At 48.0% G+C, this 23,920-nt stretch overlaps 1 protein-coding gene across 1 annotated transcript in view; it reads left to right on the top strand.

Moving 5' to 3' along the window:
• The window catches only part of SEC23A (SEC23 homolog A, COPII coat complex component), a 1,668,754-nt gene that overhangs the window by 154,595 nt on the left and 1,490,239 nt on the right, over positions 1 to 23,920 (top strand). The window contains exon 4 of the mRNA XM_069637506.1: positions 5,841 to 5,927. Coding sequence (XP_069493607.1) covers positions 5,841 to 5,927 — 87 coding nt within the window. The remainder of the gene's footprint in view (positions 1 to 5,840; positions 5,928 to 23,920) is intronic.

Consider the following 23,920-nt stretch of genomic DNA (forward strand, 5'->3'; position numbering starts at 1 on the left):
GAGTAGCAGAGTAGCAAATTGGATGGTAGAAGTAATGAGTAGAGAGGAGGGAGAGAAAATCAGAGGGACAGAAGAGAGAAAAGGTGGAAGAGGAACAGGGAGGAGAGGAGGAGGAGGAGGAGGAGGAAGGGAAAGAGACAGAAAGAAGATCAGAGCGAGGAATAGAATGGCATCAGAGAACATAAGAGGAGCCAGGATAATTGGAAGGCACCTATTACAACTGGAAGACCACTGTTAATTTGTGGACATTTTTGAGGGACGCCTTGATCGGATCCGCCTAGGAATCAACAGCATGTAGTCAGATGTTAGATAGTAGGTGTTACCAATCTCTAGTGACCATCCTGGGGTTAAAGGACATCTGGGCTATGGAGAGAAAAGCCAGCGGGAGACCAGAGAGAGGTACAGCCCTTAGTGAAGCCCTTCTCCAGAATTGAAAAAGAAATCCTTGAACTGTCTTTGAACATTGGTGTGTTCTTTAGGCCATCTGTGACATAACTATGTGCAGCATTGTTAATACCGTATTAGCACCCGGGGCGCCGCAACCAAATGTGGGCTGAAACTACTGATCTAAGCCTGTGTTGCGAGCAACCCGATGGCCGCTTCACCCGCCCAGCCCTCTTCCCTCCATTCCCGTCTTCTTTTAATCCCCCTACCCCCACTTACCTGATTTCTGCAGCGGCAGCAATGTTGTCCGTGCTGACCACCATGGAAGAGGGGCTCTGTATGGACCACTGTCTTCCAGCTCTGCGGCAGCCATCTTGCTAGAGTATTTTGTTAGGCCGCCTGGTGAACTGTCTTTGCCTATGCAGTACCTACTCCTGTCCCACTCCCTCCTCTACGGCTCTCTCCATCTCTCCTATCTACTCTAACTTCTATGCTATCGCCTATTCCCCCCCCCCCTCACTAAAGCTGGAAGAAAAAAGTAAAAAAAATGTTTTTTTCTTGTAATCCTGGACTACCTATCGCAGACACCTATGTCCATGCCACATCCAGACAAATTGTCACTGCCATCCTCTTTTCTGTCCCCTCTCCAGACAAATGGACTCTGCACCTGATTTCAATGCTCTCCCCTTTTTCTTCCTCTCCCATTAATGGCGGCACTAGATGGGAAGCTTTCTTGGCTGGCTTCTCATCCTTGAGGTGCATCATTAATGTCTATCACAATGGCACTATCATGGCCTAGGCTCCTCAACCCAATCTCCTCCTCTTTGACTGGCGCCTGCCGTCTCTCATCAACTTCCTCCCTGCTCCCGCTACTCCTCCTTCCTCCCTCTCAGAACCTCTCTCACCACCTCCGTGGGGTGTACCACCCCTCTGTAACCCAGCTCGGAAAAACCTTAAACTCTCTTCACTTCGCCACACTTAATGCATATCCTGCTATCAAACATTCCTCTGACATTTGCCTCCTTGAAGACTTTGATCTCAATGTCCTCGCTCTCACTGAGACATGGTTCAATGCCAGCTCAGTCACTGCTTTTGGCTCCCTTCTTCCTGATGGCTACAAGATCACCTCAAATCCTCATTCCAACCGCACTGGCGGTGGTGTAGCCTTGATCTTCCCTGAGTGGATCCCTTCTTCCCTCATACTCGCCCAGCCTCCTTTGAAAGCCTGGTCTGTAAGCTTGGCATCTCTCCCACTTCCTCTTTGACCATTGCTACTATCTACAGGCCCCTCTGCCCTATATCCTCTTTTCTTTCAGAATGGGTCGATTTCTCCTCCTCTCTCCTGACCACCACCTCCAATCTCCTCCTCCTGGGTGATTTCAACATCCACTTAGACTGTTCAGTCACGACATTCACTCTCCTCCATGACCTCTGCACCTCGCTCTCGCTCTCTATTCTCCCCTCCGGACCTACCCGCTCAGCTGGACACACTCCCTATGCCATCATCCATTCTGATCTCTTGCTCTCCACCCTGCTATCCTGGTCTGACCACAATCTCCTTTCCTCCTTCTTGGGATCTATCGGCCCTCTGACAGAACCTCACCCAGCTCTGCCAGTCTCGTTTGCGGACATGAAACAAGTGTCAGTTGCTGGTTTCGCTTCCACCTTCACCCCCTCGCCCCCCTCCAACTTCTGACTTAAGTACTGACTCTGCTCTCTACAATCTAACTTTGGCTATCACTCACACTAGATATTCTTGCCCCTTTCATGAGAATCTGCCTGTCACCTGCCTCCAGGTGTAACACTTCGTATGACTCTGATGTAGCAGCCCTGAAATGCATGTGCAGAGCTCTTCAACAGAAGGGTGCAGACCTTGAGCTCATCCTCTTATGAACTGGCCTGTCGCCCTCTCTAAAGGCAATATCATCTCTCCATTTGCTCCAAGAAGAGGGCTCACATGGTTGCCAGTCAAAGGATCGAATCTAAAGGATCGACACCAAAGGGTCGACAGGTCAAAGGATCGAATTTTTTTTTTCTTCATATTTATTTATTTTTTGGGGGGGGTCCACCCCCGAACCTCCTTTTTCTGCTAAAAACCACTTTTTTCCCTAAATGAAAACCTAAAAAATATATATATAATTTTAAAAAAAATTTGATCCTTTGACCTGTCGACCCTTTGGTGTCGATCCTTTGACCTGTCGACCCTTTAGATTCGATCCTTTGACTAGACACCGGCTCACATCCAGGCCTGCCTCTCTGGAGCTTCTAACAACACGGCTGAAAGTCTGCAAGGAACTAGCCAATCCACCTGCAGTCTCTACCTAACCTCTTCCTTCCAAGGCCCTCTGCACCGCACTGGCCACCCACTTCACTGCTAAAACTCAGGACATCTGGAGTTCTCTCCCATCATCCCCTTCCCCACCACACTGCCGCCCTCAGCCCCTCCTCCCTCATCCACTCTTTCCTTCTATCACTTCGGACAAGGTCCCCAGAGTTGTCGCTCTATGAAGGTCTCTTGCAAACCGGTCTCCCCCTGCTCTTCTAGAACTAAATAAGGACAATGTAGGCTCCCTTATCTCTGCACTTGCGGATTTATGCAATCACTCTCTTGCCACTGAGTCTTTCCCCTCTTCCCTCAAGCACTCTCTTGTGCGCCCCTTCCTGAAAAAGTCTTCTGCCGACCCCTCATGTCCGGCTTGCTACTGCCCCATCTCTCTCACTCCCTTCCTTGGGAAACTTCTGGAGAAGTTGGTCTTCCCCCAACTGACCCAGCATGCTGAACCTGTTGATTGCCTACATGACCGTTGATCTGGATTCCGAGCATCCGGAGGCATGAAAACTGCTCTTCTGAACAACTGTGAAGAATTGCTTGCATCTATTGACTCCAACTCACCTGCTGTTCTCATTCTACTCAATCTCTTTTCAGCTTTTGACACGGTTAACCACTCCATCCTTATAAAACGGCTCCATGATACCCTTGGTATCTTGGAACTTGCACTGGACTGACTGACCTTCTTTGTCACTGACCACCCCTCCAAGGTTATCCTGGGTTCTTTCTCCTCACCCACCTCTAGCTCCACCTCTGGCGATCCCCCAGGGCTATATCCTCTCGCCCTGGTACTTTAACATCTATCGCACTCCTCTTGCTCACTGTATGTCCCCTTTTTCACCACACTTCCAGTGTTATGCAGATGACACCCAACTCTTCTTCAGACTACCCTCTGCATCTCCTCCTGCCTCCTCTGCCATTTCTGTTTTCCTGTCCGCTATCGAGTCTTGGTGTACCTCCAATGGTCTCTGTCTCAATGCCAGCACAACTGAGATTCTTCCTATCGGGACTCATGTTCCCTCTTTACTCCACTCACTCTGGCCACCCTCGATGGGCTCTCCCACTCTCTCCTTCCCATGAAGCCATAAACCTGGGAGTTATCTTCGACTCCTGTCTCTTTCATTCCTCACATCTTGGACCATGCCAAGAATGCCCATTTCCAACTCTACCTCCTCAGGGGCATCCTCCCTTTCCTCCCTTTCCCCCAGTGGGGGTCATTACGACCCTGGTGATAGGGGGTTAACAGGCCGGTAGAGCTGCCGGCCCTGTTAACCCCCTCCCGCCTCATTACGAGGTCTCCTCGCGGGACCCGCTAAGGATGCCTGGTAAATCCAGGCGTCCTTAGCGGGTCCCGCGAGCAGACCAGGATGCAAACAACGGGCCCGTCATTAATGGGCTTGTTGTTTGCATCCTCCCCATTCCCATTGAGCCATATGGGGGCTCAAATGGGAATGGGAATGGGAATGGGGATGTACCGGGTCCGGGTTCCCTGAATGGGGAAATAACGGGCCCTCCAAGGTCGGAATGGCCTGGTATTTCCCCATTCAGGGTACCCGGACCCGGTACCCGGTATGGGGGTATGGCTACCTCCATGGTCGTAAGGAGGCCCAATGTCTCCAGAGCTCTGGCACTCTCCAGGCTGGACTACTGCAACAGTCTCTTCCTTAATCTACCCGCTTCTTCTATCCACCCCCTCCAGCTAATCCAGTATATGGCATCAAGACTTATCCTTTGCCTTAGGCCCAGGGACTGTATCTCTCCAGCTCTAAAATCTCTCCACTGGCTCCCGGTTGCTGCAAGGATCAAATTTAAATCCCTCTGCATCATCCATATGGCTGTCTGGGGCCGGGGACCACGCTATCTGCAACTTGCTCTCACCAAATACTCTCCTTCCAGATCCCTCAGATCCTCCGGCTCCAACTCTCTGTCGAGTGCTTCTCTAAGTAGAGAGCGGGCAGAAGTTCCCTTTCCTCAGCTAGTTCCCTCCTCTGGAACAGCCTCCCCCTTTCTCTCAGTCTTGAGACGGATCTCCTCAAGTTCTGCAAACACCTCAAGACTTTCCTCTTCTCCTCCTCCTTCCATCTCTCCCAACCTTGCTAAACCCCACAGTAGCTGTGATTGGTGGCCTGGGCCCTTATCTGTCCTTCTGGGTCCTGGCCTTCTCTCTTATCGCCCGTAGCATCCGCCTTCCCACTGCTCTTGCCTTCAGGCACCACTTAGCCTGAGCTGACCCCTCTTCCTTCTTGTGGTCACTGCCTGGCACTTACCTTTTGCCTTCGCAAACCGGCTCTTGCACTTACCTGTTGCCTTGCCATGGTCTCCCTGCCATTTCACCCCTCTGTGGATCCTCTAGCACTTACCCTTTTCCCCCATCCCTTCTCTCTCCCGGCACTTGCACGATCCAAATGTTAACAAGGGCTAGTAGGACCGCTTATTTATATTTTGCATTGTCCATTGTCTTGCTTTTTCCCTTGTTCCCTTCCCTTTACCCCGTGGGTGCTTTGAAACACAATTTACTTGATGTATAAGTGCCTTATATATGCCCAATAAAATATATATATTTTTTTTAAATGAACAGGACGCAGTGAGGTTTCCCGTTCATTTAAACAAAATACAATACTCTCGGCACCACGGGTTTCCGGATTGGCAACCGGGGGTGCTATTAGCATTCATACCCTTTCCCAGCTACTAATACCTCACTCAACATTTCCTGCATTTTCATTGGGAACGTTGATTCATTTTAGAACTGAGGGTAAGGTATGCTGGTAGCTAAAGGGGAGAGGACGAGGGAAACTCTGTGTGTCACATGGCCTCACTCAGTTGGTCATCCTGTCCCAACCCGCAGACAGGTTCCTTAGAGTTCTGAATGTGCAGGGACATCATACATAGGCTGAAAGTACAAATACATTTTAATGTTTAGTTACCATTCTTTTATTTTTTAAATAAGGGATCGCCTACTTTTAGGAGGAACTTTCTAAAAGCATATTTCAAACCAACAAATCCTTTCCCGCAATCTTATCCTCTTTGACTAACAAATACCATTAGCTCACCATGAATTTCTGTTCCTTGTTTTTGTGTGGTATTACAATGTTTGATGTGTGTTTTTTTTTTTTTTTTTTTTTAATAGTTTCCTCCCACTTATGCTGGCATATCGGAGGTGAATCAACCCGCAGAACTCTTACCTCAGTTTTCCAGCATTGAATATGTTGTACAGGTAAGGAGAAAAGCATTTGCTTAATTGTTTGGCAGAACGTTTAATCACACCTTGATCCAAACATCTACTTAAAAAGAAGTTTCCTTGTCAGCTAAGACTGTTCACATTTCTCAGTTGGGCTTTTGAGATGATTGAATTACTGGGTATACAAAAGAAAGAAAATCCTGATTTTAGTTTTACTTGTAAATGCTCTTGCAGAATGATTTTTGTTACATTTTAAATCGAGCAGTTACGCTATGAGGACCATAGTAGAAAGACCAAAGGCCTCATCTTGATTTGGGCGGAGCAGTAAAATGCAGCGCTAACGCTATTACTGCCGCATTTACCGCTCCTCCCAATCCTGTGTCCCGGGGCAGTCACCTCCAGCTATGAGCTGTAGGTGAATGTTTCCCGGCTTCAAGGCCATTTATGGCGCAGTTACTGCCAGCGCTATTACTGCCGGCGGTAATAGTACCCCCCAGCCCCATTGGGTCCGAAGGACCCAGTGAAAGGGGACTTACCGCTCCCCCACAACTCGGGATCTGGTGCAAATTGTGCCGGACCGAGTTGCAGTAACGCTAATTGCGCTGGGCGGTATCCCAGCGCAATTAGTGCCGGGATACCATCCAACTAATGAGGCTTCAAGAGTAAAGAGAAAACCATCAAAAAACTAAAGGGGAGTAAGCAAAAGGATCTGAGAGATATGATGGAGGGAAAACCTTCGAAAGGATCAGCTAACACATGAATAGACTGTATAACAGACAGTTTCTTATATATTCACTGTATTTCAGTATGTGTTGCCTGGAAACGCATGTGATCTATGGGATAAACTACCCACTACCATACATTCTAAGGCTATTGCAAGTCACTGAGGAGTTCTGTTAAGAAATAGAAGAATGATGCTGAAGGCTGAGTTCCTAAATAATGTTCCAGAACTCTGAGATTACTTGTAATACACATTTTACGTGTTGTAAGTAGTATTTTATTCCATACTGCTGTGGTTCACGTAGTTTCTTACAACTTCTAAGCAGTAAGTGCAGAGACCTATACTAGTAGAATGAAGATTACCTCTGCTTATAGCGCAAGGAGTCTAGATTCTATTAAAGACACAGAGGCAAGCATTATGCTTCAACTTGTTTAATCTACTTTTTGAAAAAATACTTTTCTCTTTTTTTCAAAATCTGATTTTGTAGTCCCATCTTGTTTCCTGTATGTAGCCCTCTTAGCTCTACCTCTTCTTTGTTTGCTCTGAAATGAACTCCATAAATGTCTTTGAAAAAAGTCACAAGCAAAGCAACAGTGTCCCCAATTAACTCTACTGGGATGAACTTTGCCACTCTAGCCTCCATCTCCACCTCTACAACTGAGATCCCTTGCTCCTCATCTGCCTGCTAGGCCGCTCAGCCGTTCTTCTGGTCGTCTCCTGGGAAATCAGATAGACACCATTAGGGAGGGAGAATGTACTGCCATGTTGTATAGGAGGGAAACTTGAGTTAATACAATGTCAACATTCAGTGCATGAGCTGGGTGGGAAAGTAATGCTCGCCTCTGTGTCTTTAATAGAATCAAGACTCCCTGTGCTTTAATGAGGAGTAATCTTCATTCTAGGTCAAGACCGGAGTCGAGCATTATGCTTGTTCAAAGCTCTATACTACCGCTTCCCCCACTGACTGGATTGGTTTAAAATAAAATGTCTTAAATACACTTTCAGATGACCAGTCCGCTGCTTGCAGGATGTCCGTGAGCGGAACTCCTGCGGCGAACACTCTGGAAGCCATGGCCCCTCTCACGGAGTGTGCTCCGAACTGGGCCACATCGATCCAACAGATTCCTGCGTGTGATGAGCCGCTGGGATACTCCTGCCGGGCTGTGTTTGGCCGTCCTGCTCTCATACTCCCTGATGCAAACTGGGACTCATAACCTTGGATGCCCGGGCATGTAAAGTTACGAGATGGAAGTAGAATTCGTCATAGTTCTTTTCGCCACAGTAAAAGTCACCCCTTCTGGACCGTAGGCCTTTGTATCCACTTCCAGTGCTCTGACATTAGAGACTCTCCTACACCAGACAAAGCAGCATTGCTTACTTCCCTGATACTTGTGTCATGGAGAGGTACCTGGTCGCCGGCCAGTCTGACAAACTGCAGCACTACCATCACATCCCATAGACGGGTTTATTTTCGTATCAGAGGAGCATGAATCCATGCACCTTTCATGAGCCTTAATACCGCTAGGTGCTCACCCTCTGGTGCGCCGTCCATTGTTGTGTGTCCGTCCAGAAAATTAAGGACGGACACTATAGGGGCAGAAACCCGAGGAATACCTCTCCTTTTGCACCACACAGCGGCGTAGCTCCGGCGTGTTAAAGGAGCCAAGGGGCCCGAGATGAGCTTGGCAATGTGGCCTGAAATGCCTGGCATCGCCCATCTTCTCGCGACACCCTAGAGGCCATCAACGGCAGTGCGTCCCTCGCACAGAGGTTGGCACTGCCTCGCTGGTTCCGTGAGCGTTGTGTGTCTGATGGGAGAATCTGCAGGTTAATTAGAGGAAAGTTCCATCAGAGGTGGAAACCATTCTTGTGATTTCCAAATGGGTGCTACTGTCACTTATTTTCGCTAATACCCTGCCCAACATCGTGAAGAGAGGAAATGTGTAATACACTCCACGCTCCAGTCCTGAAGGAACATGTCTGTCCCTTGCATGCTGGAGTCTAATATACAGCTGATGAACCTGGGTGTCAGCGCATTCAGCCTGGATGCGAATAGATCCGTATGGATCGGTCCACACAGCTGATCCAGTTGCTAGAAGACACTTTTGTTGAGCTTCTAGTCGCTGGAGTCTGTCAGGTAACGGGAGTTCTAATCCGCTACTAGGTTGAGGGATCCCGGGAGATACTCGGCCATCACTGAAATGCCAGACTGAAGGCAGCAATGCCAAAATCCTTAGCTAGTTCTGCGAGGAATCTGGACCTCGTCCTCCCCAGGTGGTTTATGTACCAGACTGCTGAGATATTGTCCATCCTCAAGAGGATGCAGCAGTTTGATCTGTCTTTCGTAAAAGCTCAGATCGCGAAAGACCCAGCTAATAGTTCTAGACAATTTATATGTAGCTTCAGTTCTCCGGGTGCCCATTTACCTCCTGTCTCTCAGACGCCGCACCATGCCCCTCAGCCTGCTTTGCTGGCATCTGACTCTATGACCAAGTCTGGTCTGTCCCCTAAAATGGCATGCCCGCTCCATACTTCCATGGTCTGCAGCCACCACTGCAGTTGTGTGTGCGATTCCTGATGAAGGGAACTAACTGGTGATATCCCAGACCCTGTTGAAGATGCTTGATCTTCAGCCTCTGCAGGGCTCTATAATGCAGGGGCCCTGGAAAATCACCTGGATGGAGGACGTCAACAACCCTAATACTCTCGCTAGGGAGCGGAGAGAAAGGACCTCCTTGTCGAGACATGCTCTGAGTTATTTCTTGATATCTCATATCACCCGCGCTAGGAGTGCCAGCGTTGCTTACCTCTTGTCTACCACAACGCCCAGAAAGTCTGTCCTCTTTGATAGGGAAATATCTGACTTCTCCTGGTTCACCAGAAAACCCAGTGATGACAGTTGGTCTTTAACTCAATTTATTTGGTATATCAAGGTTTCCCTGTTGTCTGCTATAAAGAGAATATCACTGGCTTCATCAATTTGGTAAACGCCCACGGCGGACATGAGACTGAAAGGCAGTGTCTTGAATTGCCAGAATCGCCCTTTCCAGTTGAATACTAGAAAGGGGTGAAATTCTAGAGCCACCGTACCGTCGTATAGGCGTCTTTCAAGTCTATCCTGGCTAGCCAGTCGTCCTTCCTGAGAATATCCCTTAGCTCGTGAATGTCTTCCATCTTGAAGTGCCTGTAGTTCACCCAGTGTGAGAAACCTGAAGGTGTCTCACTCGCTAGTCCCTGGGGATCTGTCATCCAGGTGGCCAGGACATAGCCATCGCTTTTGGATCCAGTTCCTTGGGGTGGACCAGTGCGGTAGGATCACCTGTTTGAGGGGTCTTCGGGGAGTTGGAGTTGCACACCGGATGGCGAGATGCAGTATCCCCTTCCCTGTAACGCGTTTACCCCATCCTACCAGGTAGGATATTTAGGAACTCAACTCCCCCTCTCCCCTTCACAACACAAACACTTTCTCACGGACAGCTCGCTATGAGAGAAAACGGACTAACACCCGAGCCGTATATCTGACATGTCCCAATACAATGGTCAGGCAATTACTGACCATCACGCACACCTGACTTCCCTACAATAAAAAAAAGGCAGAGCACGAGAGCACACTCTGAGCAAGGCAAAGCTCAAAAGTAAGCAGCAGGTCCAAGATGGCAGTTTAACACAAGAAGAAAGATGGCAAAACAGAAGGGTATTGCGAGGAGGGAAGTGCCCTTGTTTTTTCGACAAAGAACCGTTACTTTCATGAACCCTCAAGAATAGAAAGCATAAGACCAGGAAACAGGGCTTCTTTGTGTGTCAGAGGTACCCGGGACCCTCCTGCATCGATAGTCAAAGCAGGGAGAATCGCTTGCCACTGTGGTACTGTCGTTGGCTCCTACAACAAAGCAGCGCCAGCAAAATCAACGGGGCCAGTGAGTTGGGGAGACTGATACCAGACCGATCTGTGTTGAAGCCAAGGTTGCAAGCGGCAACATTGTATGATGAACGCTGAAGCAAACAGTGTATGAAACGCATGTGACGGCACACACGAGTACACATTGAACAACAGATGATGAATTGAACTTTGAAGCCAAGATGCAATATCTTCACAGAGCGGTCCGGCACTGCAAGTGTGCTAATTGGAAGGTCTCTGTTGGGTATCCAACTGGCAAGGGACTGTACATGGAAGTGGTCCTACGATCGGTCGAGCAAAATCCTTTGCACAATCAAAAGTCTTTGATGTCAATACTGCCAAACAAGTTGATGACAAAATAGAGAAAGTTGGTCTGTGCCCGAACGAGGGAGATCAATTGAAAGCTTTTGGAATAAAGCAAATTTGTGTTTGAGTGAATTAAACTGGTCCGAGCCCAGCAGAGGGAGACTGAACATTGTGTTCAAGGGGATATGAGCCCCGCTGAGGGAGTTGTGGGGTGAACCGTGAATCACCTGAGAAATTGGATACATGAAAATCCTATGAGCATTATGTTAAAGGGGATCTGAGCCCGGCTTAGGGGGATCCGAGGTGAATAGTGAATAGTGAATCACCTGAGAAATTGAGTACATGTGAAAGGACTTATTGTTTGTTCATCACATCAGGCCATCTGTAAGAAGAGACTTTGGAAGGCAAAGAGACTTGGGCACAGAAGGCCGTGATGCTGATGTTTGAACTGCACCCACGTGCTAGAGAAGCCAGAGACTCTGCTAAGCTCGAGTATACCGCCTTGTCCCTTGATGAAAACGTGGGTAAGGGAGGTCAACGGCCTGAACACCCTGACATATCATTTTGTGAACACTTTTACTTTACTTTTTCGTAACATTGTTTCCCACACTATTTGTATTTAGTGGTTCGGATTGGCAATATGTTTAACAGTATAGGCCCTTTTATTTTGACAAGACACCAGTAGGACCGAGTTATTTTTATTTGATGGCGGCTGTAGCTTGCTCCCATCTGTAGATTTAGAATTAGATAGGCGTTTTTCAAACCCTTTTTGAAGTTCAATAAAATCCCTTGAATTGTGGTCAGCTGTGTCTGTCTTCTTGTTGATACCATGCCTTCCTTATACAAGCCATTGAGCTCCTTCAGGTTTATCACTGGTTGCACCTTCTATTTCCTGTTTTCCAGGGCCATACAGCGCTCTATTGCTGCCTTTCCGACTGAGCTGTGGAAGCTTGTTGTGTAGGAGCTCCTCTTCCGCTTGCGACCTGACCATGGGGCTTGGATAGGGGACTGTACGAACTCTAGTTGGAATCCACGGGTCATTTGCATCACCCATGCATCGCTGGACAGCTCGCACCAGCTTTGCCAAAATTGCAATGTACTCCCTCCTACCGGGGTATGTAAAGCTAGTCTCCCTTACCTGAGATTGCTCCTTGCGCTCTTCCCGTTCCTCTTCCCCTACGACCTCTGATGTTTCTCCCTCTGGAGGGGAAGAAGGCCAGTCCCGGCAAAAACTCTGCCTGGGAAGATTTTCTTCATGAAAGCTTGAGCTTTCTCCAGGGAGGTATACATGCCCATACACCTCCCAAAGCTTCTCCGAACAGGAGGCCCTGAGCCGCTTCGCCTGCTTTGTAGGTAGCGAGGCCACTCATTTTCGGGTCAATCTTTAGCAGCAGACTCCTACGTCTCGGGGAGGACATGGCGCAGTTGGCGTTGCCCAGTAGGCATACCGCGCACTGGGCCCAACTAGCCAGGGTCTCCACTTGCACCTACTCGCCAGTATCTCTTGGTCGCTCTGCTAGATCCATTATTTTTGTTTAAAGGGCCTGTGACATAGAGCTACTTCTCCTGGCAGCTTCTCCACGACCTGATCATACCTTTCCTGAGTTCTTTCGAGGTCTTGTAACAAATGTCATAATTTTGGGGTCAAGTCTATGCGCTTCGCTACTTTTCCTGCCAGATCTGGACGCGGAAACTCCGCTTTCATGCGTGCCCTGGTATCCTTATCCAAGGCTTTCCTGATCCTTTGGGCCATGTACTTGGCTACTCTGGGTGAGGGCTGCCAGTCCGAAGACCTGGGATTCCAGATGTCATCTGGGTCGTACCTGTCTGACATATCTGGCTCCAGCGTTTCCAGATGCTTCTCTTTCCTGGCTTTTGTGGCCCATGCGGGGGCCGGTTCTCGCTTACCCTCTTTTTCTTGTGAGGATGCGGATGCCTCTGGCGATTCTCTGCCTGAGTCCTCATCTGTATCACCCATGTTGTCTTCCCATGGGGAGGGAGAAAGGAGGCTTTGCACTGCTGCCCTTTGGAGAAAGGCTTCTCTTAGCTTACCAAAGGCATCAGCAGCCTCTGGGGGTTTGTTCTTCCCCATATTGTGGACCTGGAGGAGTAGAAGAGGATTTCCTCTTCCATGACGTGTTACTCCCCTAAAGGCCCTCCTTCATGCTGGTGGCCTTTGCAGATCTGCTTTCTTTATGTTCTTGGGTGCTTTTACCTTTCTGCCCTAGGATAGACTCGAGGGTGGCCAGTCTTTCTTGTATAGGCCTTACTCCTTCTGCCACAGCTTCCACTAAAGAGTCCCCAAGCACCTGTTTGAAACTGAGTGCTAGGTCGCTATTTTTGTGTTCCTCCTCGCTCCACTCATATTCAGATATTCTGGTGGCTGCAGGGCTACTTTACGGGGCTGAGTGCCAGTTCCTGAACAGAAGCAGGCTGCGACAGGGCAATTAGTGTCAGTGTGGCCTTCACCCTCAGCTTCCAGCTGTCCTTATTCAGTATGGATCATACCTACATTTCCTTACATATATATTTTCATTTTTCTTTCACTTTATGATATACTTTATGCAGCACTTAAAACATATGCTTATTGCACTCACACGGCCTGCGCACGTGTTGTCTGCTGATTGCCAGTTCGCTCCATCGTCACTGCTATCAATATGTGCATACCGCTCGTAGCCTGTGTCTTCACCGGCATTGTCGGTATAAATTTCGCTTTCCCGGAGCGTTGGGTTCACTGCAGAATTCTGTGACCGTTCGCTCCGGAGACTGCCTGCCGGGTATTCTTTCACATGTGAGCCGCGTCGCACATGCTCACAGGGTGGAGGCCCGGTCCTGCTCGTCGATACGACCAAACGGGTCCTCAGTCATGCTGTAAGTAGAACCTGGGACCCGCTCGGCGCAGTTGGGGCAGAATAACGCTCGTTCTTGCGGTCCTGCAACTCTCAATCCCTTGATACCAGCCACACAAAACAAATGTCATGATCCCAATGAGATTATATTGCGCGCAGTGTTTTGCCCTTGCGTTATGTCCAACAATTACAAGTGAACATGTACATTATGCAAAATATGGAGATAAATGCTCTGCAGTAACATGAAACATCACTTATCTGACTGAAGAGCAGCTAAAGAAGAGGTGGAGCCTGATGCAAGAAGTAGCTAAAATGGCTACAGATAGGAAATAAAATGGACAACAAAATCAGATTAGAAGAAAGGGAAATGTAGCTTAAAAGAAAAAGAATGGAAATTATGTTTTTTTTTTCTTCTTCTGTTTGAAGTGTTGAAACTGCTGAAGAGTAGATTAAAACGGTTGAAGCATAAGTCTTGCCTCTGGTCTTGACATAGAATCGGCTAACTCTGCAGGTTCACTTACAGATGTGGAGCACTTCTTGGCATGGCATTTACTGGTGCAGTTATGGTATGTTCACGTGCTGACAAAATCCTACCCATTTCAGTGAGTATATTTTAAAAACATAGTTTTAAGTTTTTTTAATACTCTGGATCTTGGAGCTTAGTGTCCTAATGTGCATTTTGAAGGGTTTTAATACCACTCATAAGGTTGGATTGTGTCCTGCATGTGGCAAAGGCTTCAGAAGGTATTTCAGACAGAGATACCCACTTGTATAACTTTAAATTGGTAATGCCAGACCTCAATCCCTAATTAACATGGATTTGATACAGGAGTGCACATGTTACTCAAGAGGAATTTGGGGTGTAAAAAAGGAATGTTGTGTTTACAAAAAATAGCATGATTTGCATTGTTATTGATGACTAATATTGTAGCTCCTGAATAATGTTCAGCACTTTGGTGGCGCAAGTACAGAAACCAGTTGAGCATTGGGTCATAGTGTTCTATCTACCACAAGTCAATTTTGGACTGGCTGATCTGTACATCGTAAAAGACATGTTATTGATTAGTCACTACTACTAGACCTCAGTCTAGATGAGGTTTACAAGGCCAGACAAAGATTAATAGAAATTTCTGTATTTTGCACATAGCTTTGAAATAATATATTTTGTGCGGCTGCCTTTGTCTGTATTTTTTTAAATTTTTGTGCTTCATTTTTAAAATTATGTTCAATAAAATGTTTTCTACAAATGTGGAAATTGTGATGTAGTGACATTGAGATATGTTGAGAAGCGTGTGACTTTTTTGTAAGCTGCAATTACCGACACATACCTGACCCACAGTGCTTTGTGAGTATTTTTGAGTCCGGGGAGGGGTTGGGCGCTACACTAATATTTGCATCTGTGTATCTCAGGGTTCCTCCTATGTGTTGAGTTGCGCCTGCTTCAACACTACTTCGTACTCTGGCGTTCTGCTCTCTTTCCTTCCCAACTGGTTTGGTAAGCCTGCCTGCAGGCTGGACAAAAAAAATGATTTTTCAAAAGTGACTACTTTCTTTTTAAGAAAATTGAAATGGGGCTGGTATGTGGGATCATCACTTCACATGCCAGTCCGTGCCTGTCACCTATTTATTTATTTAAACACTTCTAAAGCGCACCATGGCAGGGCATCATGGTGCTACTGGTAAGAGGGACTGAGCAGAAACCGGACAGACAAGAAAGCGAAGCAGTAGGCACTAAAAATGAAAAGTCTTCAACACTCTGCAGAATGTGAGATGATCCCGAGTAGCACGCAGGGCCAGCGGGAGAGAATTCCGTATCCTAGCTTCCATCACTGAGAACGTGCATGCTCCAGATCTCGACCGGTAAACACAAGGGACTTGGAACAAGAGTAACAAAGCTGGGCAGAGGGAACAAAAGGAAACATATGGAAGAAATGTTTCATGTAGGAACTCTGGGCCAAGGCCATAGAAGGCCTGGTGCACCAAACAAAGTGATTTAAAGTCGGCACGCCTGGCTACTGGCAGCCATTGCAAGGGGGCCATGATAGAGAAAGCAGAAGTGAGAAAGGGGGCATGTAGCCATTCTTGTGGCAGTGTTTTGCAGGACCTGGAGACAGCGAAGTAGGTAAAGAGGCTGAGCAAGATACAGCGCATTTCAATATTACAGACTGCCTGCTACCATAGATGATATCACTACAGAATGAAGGTAGGGGAGGACTTTGCAAATTACCTTGAGTTTGAAATAGACAGACTGACGCACTGTGCTGAGCTGTGGCTCGAAGGATGTCTGGATGAATGTTTGATGCCCAGGTTTTTAACGACCTGGGCAGGCTTAGGCAACAGATTTAAGGCACAGGGCCAGAAATCGATGGTCCAAAGGGCTGAGCAAGCAGCCGAGCCTACAACCAATACCTCGGTTTTGTTGCTGTTTAAAAGGAGACAATCATCGCTCATCCAGGTGTTGACCGTCTTCAAGCAGGCCTGACAGCTAGCAGCCGAGTGCTGCTGAGGTAGGTCAAGACTGATCATTATTTGGGTGTCATCCGCGTAAGAGTAACACCTAAACCCGAAGGAGTGAATAAGAAGGAGCCGGGGATGAATATAGATATTGAAAAGGAGAACAGGGAGAGCAGACGCCTGTTTGATCCGACAGGAGAAGGAGCAGAACAGAAATGAGAACAGAGAAGAGACTGTGTACTGTAAGGAACTCATGGTGGCAACAGTAAAGACAGATGCAAGTGATCACAGTTCAAGGGTGTTAATTAAACTGTATAGCTAGATTGGAAAACACCCAATCTAAACCTAAATCTAAGATGGGAGCAAGCTTTGACCATCAAAGCATAAGGCAGTCTGAGTGGCGTCTTGTCGAAATAAAAGGGCCTATACAAAAAAACGATTGCCAGTCCTTACGCTAAATACAAAAAGAAGTGTGGGATAATGTTCTTAAGAAAGAAAGAAGGAAGTGTTCACAAATAATAAGTCAGGATGCTGTAGTCGGGTTCTCCCTTCCCTACGTTTTCAGCACATGACAAGGTAGGATTCGGGAGCACAGCACACGCTCAAGCTTTCCCAGCACGAGCCAACAGTTGTTCTGCTCTCAGCAATCAGGGCCTTCGGTGGTTAAGTCTCTTTCCTCTGAGGACTTGATGGGTTTTAAAATAAACAAAAGTTCTGTTTGTGCTTTGGGTGATGCCTTTTCACCCCTGGGCCCCCCTCTTCTGGGCCCAGACCCACAAAAACTTCTTAATGATATCAGGACCTTTTGTAGTTAAGTTTTCTTTCTTTCAAGGGCCTGACAGGTTCAAAGTACAAAATAAAAGTTCAACAAAAAGTTCTAGAGTTCTTCTCTGGGTGAATTTGGGTGATAGCTCGTCACCCCTAGGACCCTCTATTCCGAGCTCATTCCCCTCTCGAATATTAGCTTCTCTCTGTTGGGTTCACTCTGGCATGCCATGCTTTCAAAGACTTTCCCTGTTGTACTTCTCTTTGTTGCATTCACTAGTCGGTGGGTGTTGGCTTCTCACCCTTGGATCCCCCCACTTCTGGGCTCGGATCCTACTCGACTATCCGCCTCCCTCCTTCGGGTTCACTATGGCTTTCAATGCAGTTTTAATCTCTGATATTCATGAATCTTAATGTCCTTTTAAACAGTTCACTTTGGACATCCCTCCTTCAGGTTCACTCTTGCCAACAGTATCATTCAGCTCTCATGATGCGGGATTCGGTTCCCTTAGCTTCACAATATTCTGTCGGTCAAAGACGTTTGACTGTACAGAGGATTTTACTGTACCCCTGTAAGACCACTTTGACCCCCTTTGTGCCTTTCCCAAGGCCTTCTGGTAACTGTAGTTTCAACATTTGGGTAATCGCCCAGAGTTTCCTGAGTGAGCACCCTCGTGGTGCTGGACTCCTCTGTTGCTGGTTTTCCCCCTTCTAGTATCAACAGTTCTTTGTGTTCTTTCACAATTCAATTAGCCGTTTGCTACTTTCGTTCAACACAGTTCGGTTTCTGATCGTCTCTCCCCTCGACTCACTGGCTGTGATGAACCGCTTGGCATTTCTTCTCTCTGGAGTCAAAGTTAGTACCAGGGAGACCACCATCTCTCCCCGGCTTGGTTATCACCGGAGGAGGGTCATGTGTACTGTTGACATCTGCTGCAATACACTCTAGCTATTGTTCGCGGTCTTACGATTCCTTTTGCTGAGGTTTCTCTGACCTTGGTTGGAAAGGGCAAGGTCACTTCTCCCCTTGTCACCCTCTTGGTTCATGCCATCTATCGCCTCCTCTTGAACTGGCGTGCTGAGTTAGCTCTCTCGACGTGTGGTCTGCCTTGCTCGTCTTGTACCCTTGTGCTCTACCTAGTATCCCTGTGGGGAAGGGAAAGGGCCGTCGGGTGTATGCAGCTTTGGTCAATTTGCCTGACCCTTGTGTTGGGACATGTCAGGTAAATGACTTGGGTGGTAGTCTGTCGTCCTTCGTGATATGCGAAAGTGTTTGCGTCAGAAAAGGGGGGTGGGCCCGAATGTTTGAGTATCCTACGTGGTAGTTTGGGGAAAAGGTATTATAAGAAGGGGGATACTGCATCTCACCCGTCTGTGTCCAACTTCCACTCCCCGAGGGCACCCTGTCCAGGTGATCCTCCCTCACTGGTCCACCCCCAGGAACTCGATCCAACCTCGATGGCTGTGTCCTGGCCACCGGGATGGCAGATCCCCAGGAACCAGTCAGGGAGACAACGTCAGGTTTCTCACACTACGCCCAGAAAGAAAAGCACTGAACCAGGCAAGCACCGAGCCGTAGATGCCCGCCAGAGTGAGCCTGTACAACAGCACAGCGTGATCAATTTTGTCGAAGGCTGCTGATAGATCTAACAAAATCGGTGCCCCCACACCACCCTGATCCATAATGTGGGACAGGTTGTCCATGATGGGCACCAGCACAGACTCCGTCCCGCGCCTGGGTCGGAAACCAGATTGAAAAGGGTCCAAGAGACCAGAGTCTTCCAAGAAAGAACAAAGTAAGGGCATTACCAGGGATTCAAGATGTTTCCTGAAAAAGGGGAGAAGAGAGAGAGGGCGGCAATTAGTAAGAACAGCGTGATCCAAAGAGGGTATTTTAAGAAGTGGGATCACTGTTGCTTTTTTATAATAGATGCAGGGATGCAACTATTTGAGAAAGAGAAGTTAGCGGCCGATGACTCCCAAGGGCCGATCAACGGGATGATCTTCTTGAGGACAGGGAGTGGAATGGAGTTGACAGAAGAAGCCAAACTAAAGGCAGAGATAGCTAGCCCTCAAGATGTCCTCCTCGCTATGAACTAGGAAATGAGCTCAGTTATGAGGAGAAGGCAAAGGCCTGCAAGGGCCTATGGCTTAAGATGACTGAGACCCAGATTCGACTATTTTCTGACGTATTGTACCGAGAGTTACACGCCCCCTGAGTTTTCTCAAAGGTATAAAAAGTGGTAGAGGATGATAAAGACTGGACGAGCCTAAATAGTTCCCTGGGTTGATTCACAGCAGCCGCCACATGTGAAGAAAAGAAGACACGTTTAGCTTCAAAGACTGTAGTTTGAAAGACTGCCGTGGCTTTGTGCAGCTCCAGGCGGTTTGCAGGGCTGTAGGAAACTTGGCACTTGTGCTCAGCCTGCCTGCGAAGCAGGTGAGGAGCTGCCAGTTTGGAGTAGAACCACGGCTCTGAGGGAGCCTGTGAGGTTTAGATTACTTCACGGGTGTCGTAGAAGTCAAGGCGAGGCTAGAGTCGTAAGATCCGTGGCCTGGTCGGGAGGGACAGATAAGTGTAATATTGCCCACCATGTCTGACATGCGCATAACCCGCCACCTGCAATAGGGGGGGGGCGACTGCAGGTGGATTGCGTCACTTGGGGCAAAATATATATATATATATATATATATTTCTGAGGCTTGTGGAATCTGCTTAGATCACATGCTGTGCATAGGCCGACATCTAGTGGAAGCTGCGGAGTATTAGTTTGTTTTTCGAAACTCGAAAAGGAGCGTCGAACTAGGGCGTGGCAGTAATACTATCCCTAGTGTGACGTCCACTGTACCCATGATCCCTCACGCGTGTAGGACCCTCAGATTGTTTTTTTCTGCCATACTTGTCGGAAGCATAGTTGCAGAGTTCCCTGGCTTTCAACCATTTATCATAAATTAACCTAAAATCCCTGTTCCTCAAATCCCACATCGAGACTTCGAAGATCGATGCTGGTACTGGAGAACGAACAGCCGTCGAGACTGTAAAACGGACTTTGGGCCTCGGAAGGCCTCTGGCCTCGGCCCTCCAAATAGGGAGAGTGGGGGGTGGACATACTCACACTCTTTTATTTTCCTACATGCACTTGCCCGCTGCCGGATATTATTTAGATTCTGCCCCAAGTGCAACCGTAAGTTCCCTTGGGTAGATAAGCATAACTGCTGTAATCTGTGTCTTCCTAGGGACCACCCCGAAGCAAATTGCAGAGCGTGTAAGACACTTAAAGACCGCTCCACCAAACGTTGGGCCCACTACGTCAGGCAGCTCGAGGCCATGGACGCTGTGGGTTCCTTCAGTGATGGCAGCAACGGCGCCGTATCAGACGGTGAGGGCACAGGGGTGTCGTTAGGCAGCCAAGCGCAAGCCCCCGACCTCGGAGGACTGTCCGGCAGGGCAGTTATGGGGACTACACCCGGCGGCAAGAGAGTTACCCACACACCTTCATCTAAGCACACTAACCCCACCTGAGACTCGACACGTGTGTCGAGTGATCGGCAGAAAAAGGCACAGAGTGAGCGGTCTGCAGAACCGGTGTCCTCTGGGCGCTCCAGGTCATGGTCGCCCCATGACACACAGCAACCTTCTATGATTGCTAAGAGTGCCACGTTAACTAAGGTCACAAAGGTATGGTCGTCAGAAGACGAATCCGACCTCTACCTCCAAGTTCACGTTCAAAGTCGACTCCGGCAGTTCGTTGTACGTCTGCCTCCGAGTCTCGATGTCCCTCCTCAAAAACTCCAGAACCTTGTGATCCCACCTCCGAATCTCGACATCAAAAGATTCAGGGAAAGCCAAAGAGTCAGGGAAACATGCCTCTACACATGGAAAAGCGGAGAAACAACAGAAAAAAGCTTCTGAAGGTTCAGAAGGAGAAACAAAAATCTTCTGAAATGTCCAAGACCCCTGACCCTGTCACTAGGCCTAAAGTTGTCCCTCCCACTCCCCAGGATATGGGAATAGAAGAGGAACCACAGCAGGAAAGGGTCATTCCCAGTTTCAAAGAATGGAGCTCGGAAGACATTGTAAAGCTCACCTGGCTCCCACGGAGGCGCTGACCTGGTCTGGATTGCTGCGACCTCTTCAAGCGTGATGCGCAGGATTCGAAACACCGACTGAACTGGACCCCCAAATCTGACTTGTCTGGCCCGTAGAAAAATATTTCTGTAGGTGGAGAAAGGGGATTAACTGTCTGCAGAGTATTGTGATTGCTTCCCACCTCCCCCTTGCTCTTCTCTGACCACCTCCGAAATCCCCAATCAAGGCTCACCTTAATGTTTGAATGGATGAGCTCTCCATCCTGCTTCTGGTGCAGGGGCGTGTATTTGACCAGTTACTTCACTGGTTTCGAAAGGCGAAATGCCGTAAGTATGCAGTTTAAAAAGTTCCAGAGTAGAGTCTTCTCTTTGTTTGCTTTTCTTAACTTGCGATCTGTCCTTATTTTCAGGTGCAGAGTGGAAGTGATGCTTCGAGGGATATTGCCGGAGATAAACTCAGGTGAGTTCGTGATAAAATGATCCATTTAAATGTCTTTGAATCCCTCTAGTAATGTCTTTCTTTTTTCCCCTTAGGGGCCGGGGTGCGGTACCAGGCCAAGAAGTGGCACCGACCCGAAATGAGGAGTGGTTCCGTCAAATATGGCCAGGTAAGTCTTGTGACGGAAAATCAGGCTTTCCTCATTTGTTCCTCCTGCTCACCTTTTGTCTCTTCTTCTCCCCTGCAGGTGCAGAGATGTGGCGGAATGTCCAGAAGGTTGCGGTGGATAGTGAAGAGCCCACGAGGCAAGTGAGTGATGTGCGGCGCTGCAACAAGTAGCGCGATGCTTTTAAAGAATGTCTATCTTCAGGATCGCTGGCGTGATGGTTCCGGACACAGGTAGGAAGTTAGATTAAGTTCTTGGTTTTCACCTTTTCTCTTCCCTTCCTTCCTTTCAGGTATCCCAAGATCAAGGTGGGCGTGGCTGGAGGCAAGATGCAGGAGCAGGCACGGTGAGCGTTCAGCTGCTAGATGCAGAGCAACGCGAAGCACGTGTGGCAGTCCGGGCGTGGTTTAAATAGCCTTGGAAGAAGTTCCAGGTAAGTATTCTTCCACGGTCCCCACCCAAGTAAAATAGTTCCTTTGATAAAATAGTCCCTCCTAAGCCTCATTTGGCTTGAGGCTTCATGCAGCATGGTCTGCGTCAGGTAAGTGCACCAAACACCCTCTTTTATGAGCCTGGCGCCAAAGGCGCCAGGACAAAGTCCAAAGAGCCCCTATTAGGGGCCGCTGGGCTTTTACCCGAGGGCATGATGCCTGCTCCCGGGGGTGCTGGGCCTGTCCTGGTGCTCCGGGGGTAGGCATCATGACAGCACTCCCCCCCCAAGGCCCCTCCCAAGGTCGTTCCCTCTGGAGGTTTCAGTTTGTTTGGGAAATCCCGATGGAACTTTTTTACCAGCCGAGGTGCATGTACGTGGTCGCTGGGTTCCCAAGACCTTTCCTGAGGCCCGTACCCTTTCCAATCAATTAGATAGAAAAGTTTTGATTTTGAAATTTTAAAATCCAAAATGTTCTTCACCTCGAATTCAGGCTCCCCATCTATCTGAATTGGTTCTGGTGGCTTTATTAATCTGGTTCCTGGTTGCACTGGTTTCAAAAGTGACACATGAAAAACGGGATGAATCTGCATGTTAGCTGGCAGATCGAGCTTGACTGCCACTGGATTAATGATAGCTTTGATCGAATAAGGGCCCAAATACCTTGGATTAAAAGTTCGAGGTCCCTTGAGCAATAAATGTTAGGTAGCCAACCATACTTGGTCTCCTATTTGGTATGAAGGCGCCTCCTTCCGATGCAGATCTGCATTTTTCTTGTATTTCTCTTTCGCTTGTTGCAAATGGGCAGTTGCATTCTTGAATGCTTGAGTTATAGTGGAATGCAAATGGTCTACTGCGGGCATTTCAAGGCTCAGAGGAGAGTCCAGGTCTGAAGTACGAGGGTGATGTCCATATAGGGTGTAAAAGGGGCTTTGTCCAGTTCCAGAGTGCACCGAGTTATTGTATGCATATTTGGCCACCCATAACAAATCCTTCCAATTACCCTCCGATTGGTGCAACATACACCGTAGGTATTGTTCAAGGGTCTGGTTCGTTCTCTCCGTCTGACCATCGGTCTGTGGGTGATGGCTGGTTGAGAGTCTTACGTCGATTTGTGCCAGTTGACAACACCTTTTCCAAAAATGTGAAATAAACTGGCTTCCCTGGTCGGAGACTAATATGGACGGGAATCCATGCAAGCGGATGATATTTTCGAGGAATTCCTTAGCAAGGACAGAAGCTGAAGGTAATCCTTTCAACGGAATAAAATGAGCCATTTTAGAAAATAGATCCACCACACCCAGAATAGTATTGTATCCATTACAAGGGGGCAGGTCCGTGATAAAATCTAGTGACAAGGTGTGCCAAGGCGCTGGTGGAATGTCTAAAGGCTGAAGAAGACCGGCGGGTTTTGTCTTTTGGCCTTTGTTTTGGGCGCAAACTCCACAGGACATCACGAAAGATTTAATATCCTTTCGCCAGGAAGGCCACCAGAATCGTCGTTTAATTTTTTCCTCAGTTTTGGCAATGCCAGGATGTCCTTCCATCAGGGTATCATGATGACGGGAAATAACCAGTTCTTGTAATTCCTTTTCTGGCAGAAATAAGCGTCCTTGGAAGTAAGGTAGGCCATCGTTGACTGAAAAGTAAGACCCCCTTTGGATCCAATCTTGCAAGGCGGTCGAGTCCAGGAGTTGTTTTACTCGTGCTTGAATGTCTTCAAAGGTTTGTAAGGAGGTTAATCCCAAAACTCTTTGTTCGGGAATGATCGGCACAGGTTCTGAATTAGTGTCTATTTCTCCCATTCCTATTCTAGATAGTGCGTCTGCTTTGCCATTCTTACAGCCGGGACGGTAAGTGATTACGAAATCAAACTCAGCAAAGAACAAAGCCTGATTGAGCCTTGGCAGTC

Source organism: Ambystoma mexicanum, chromosome 14 (assembly GCF_040938575.1).
Source record: "Ambystoma mexicanum isolate Mex_15411 chromosome 14, UKY_AmexF1_1, whole genome shotgun sequence".
Lineage (NCBI taxonomy): Eukaryota > Metazoa > Chordata > Amphibia > Caudata > Ambystomatidae > Ambystoma > Ambystoma mexicanum.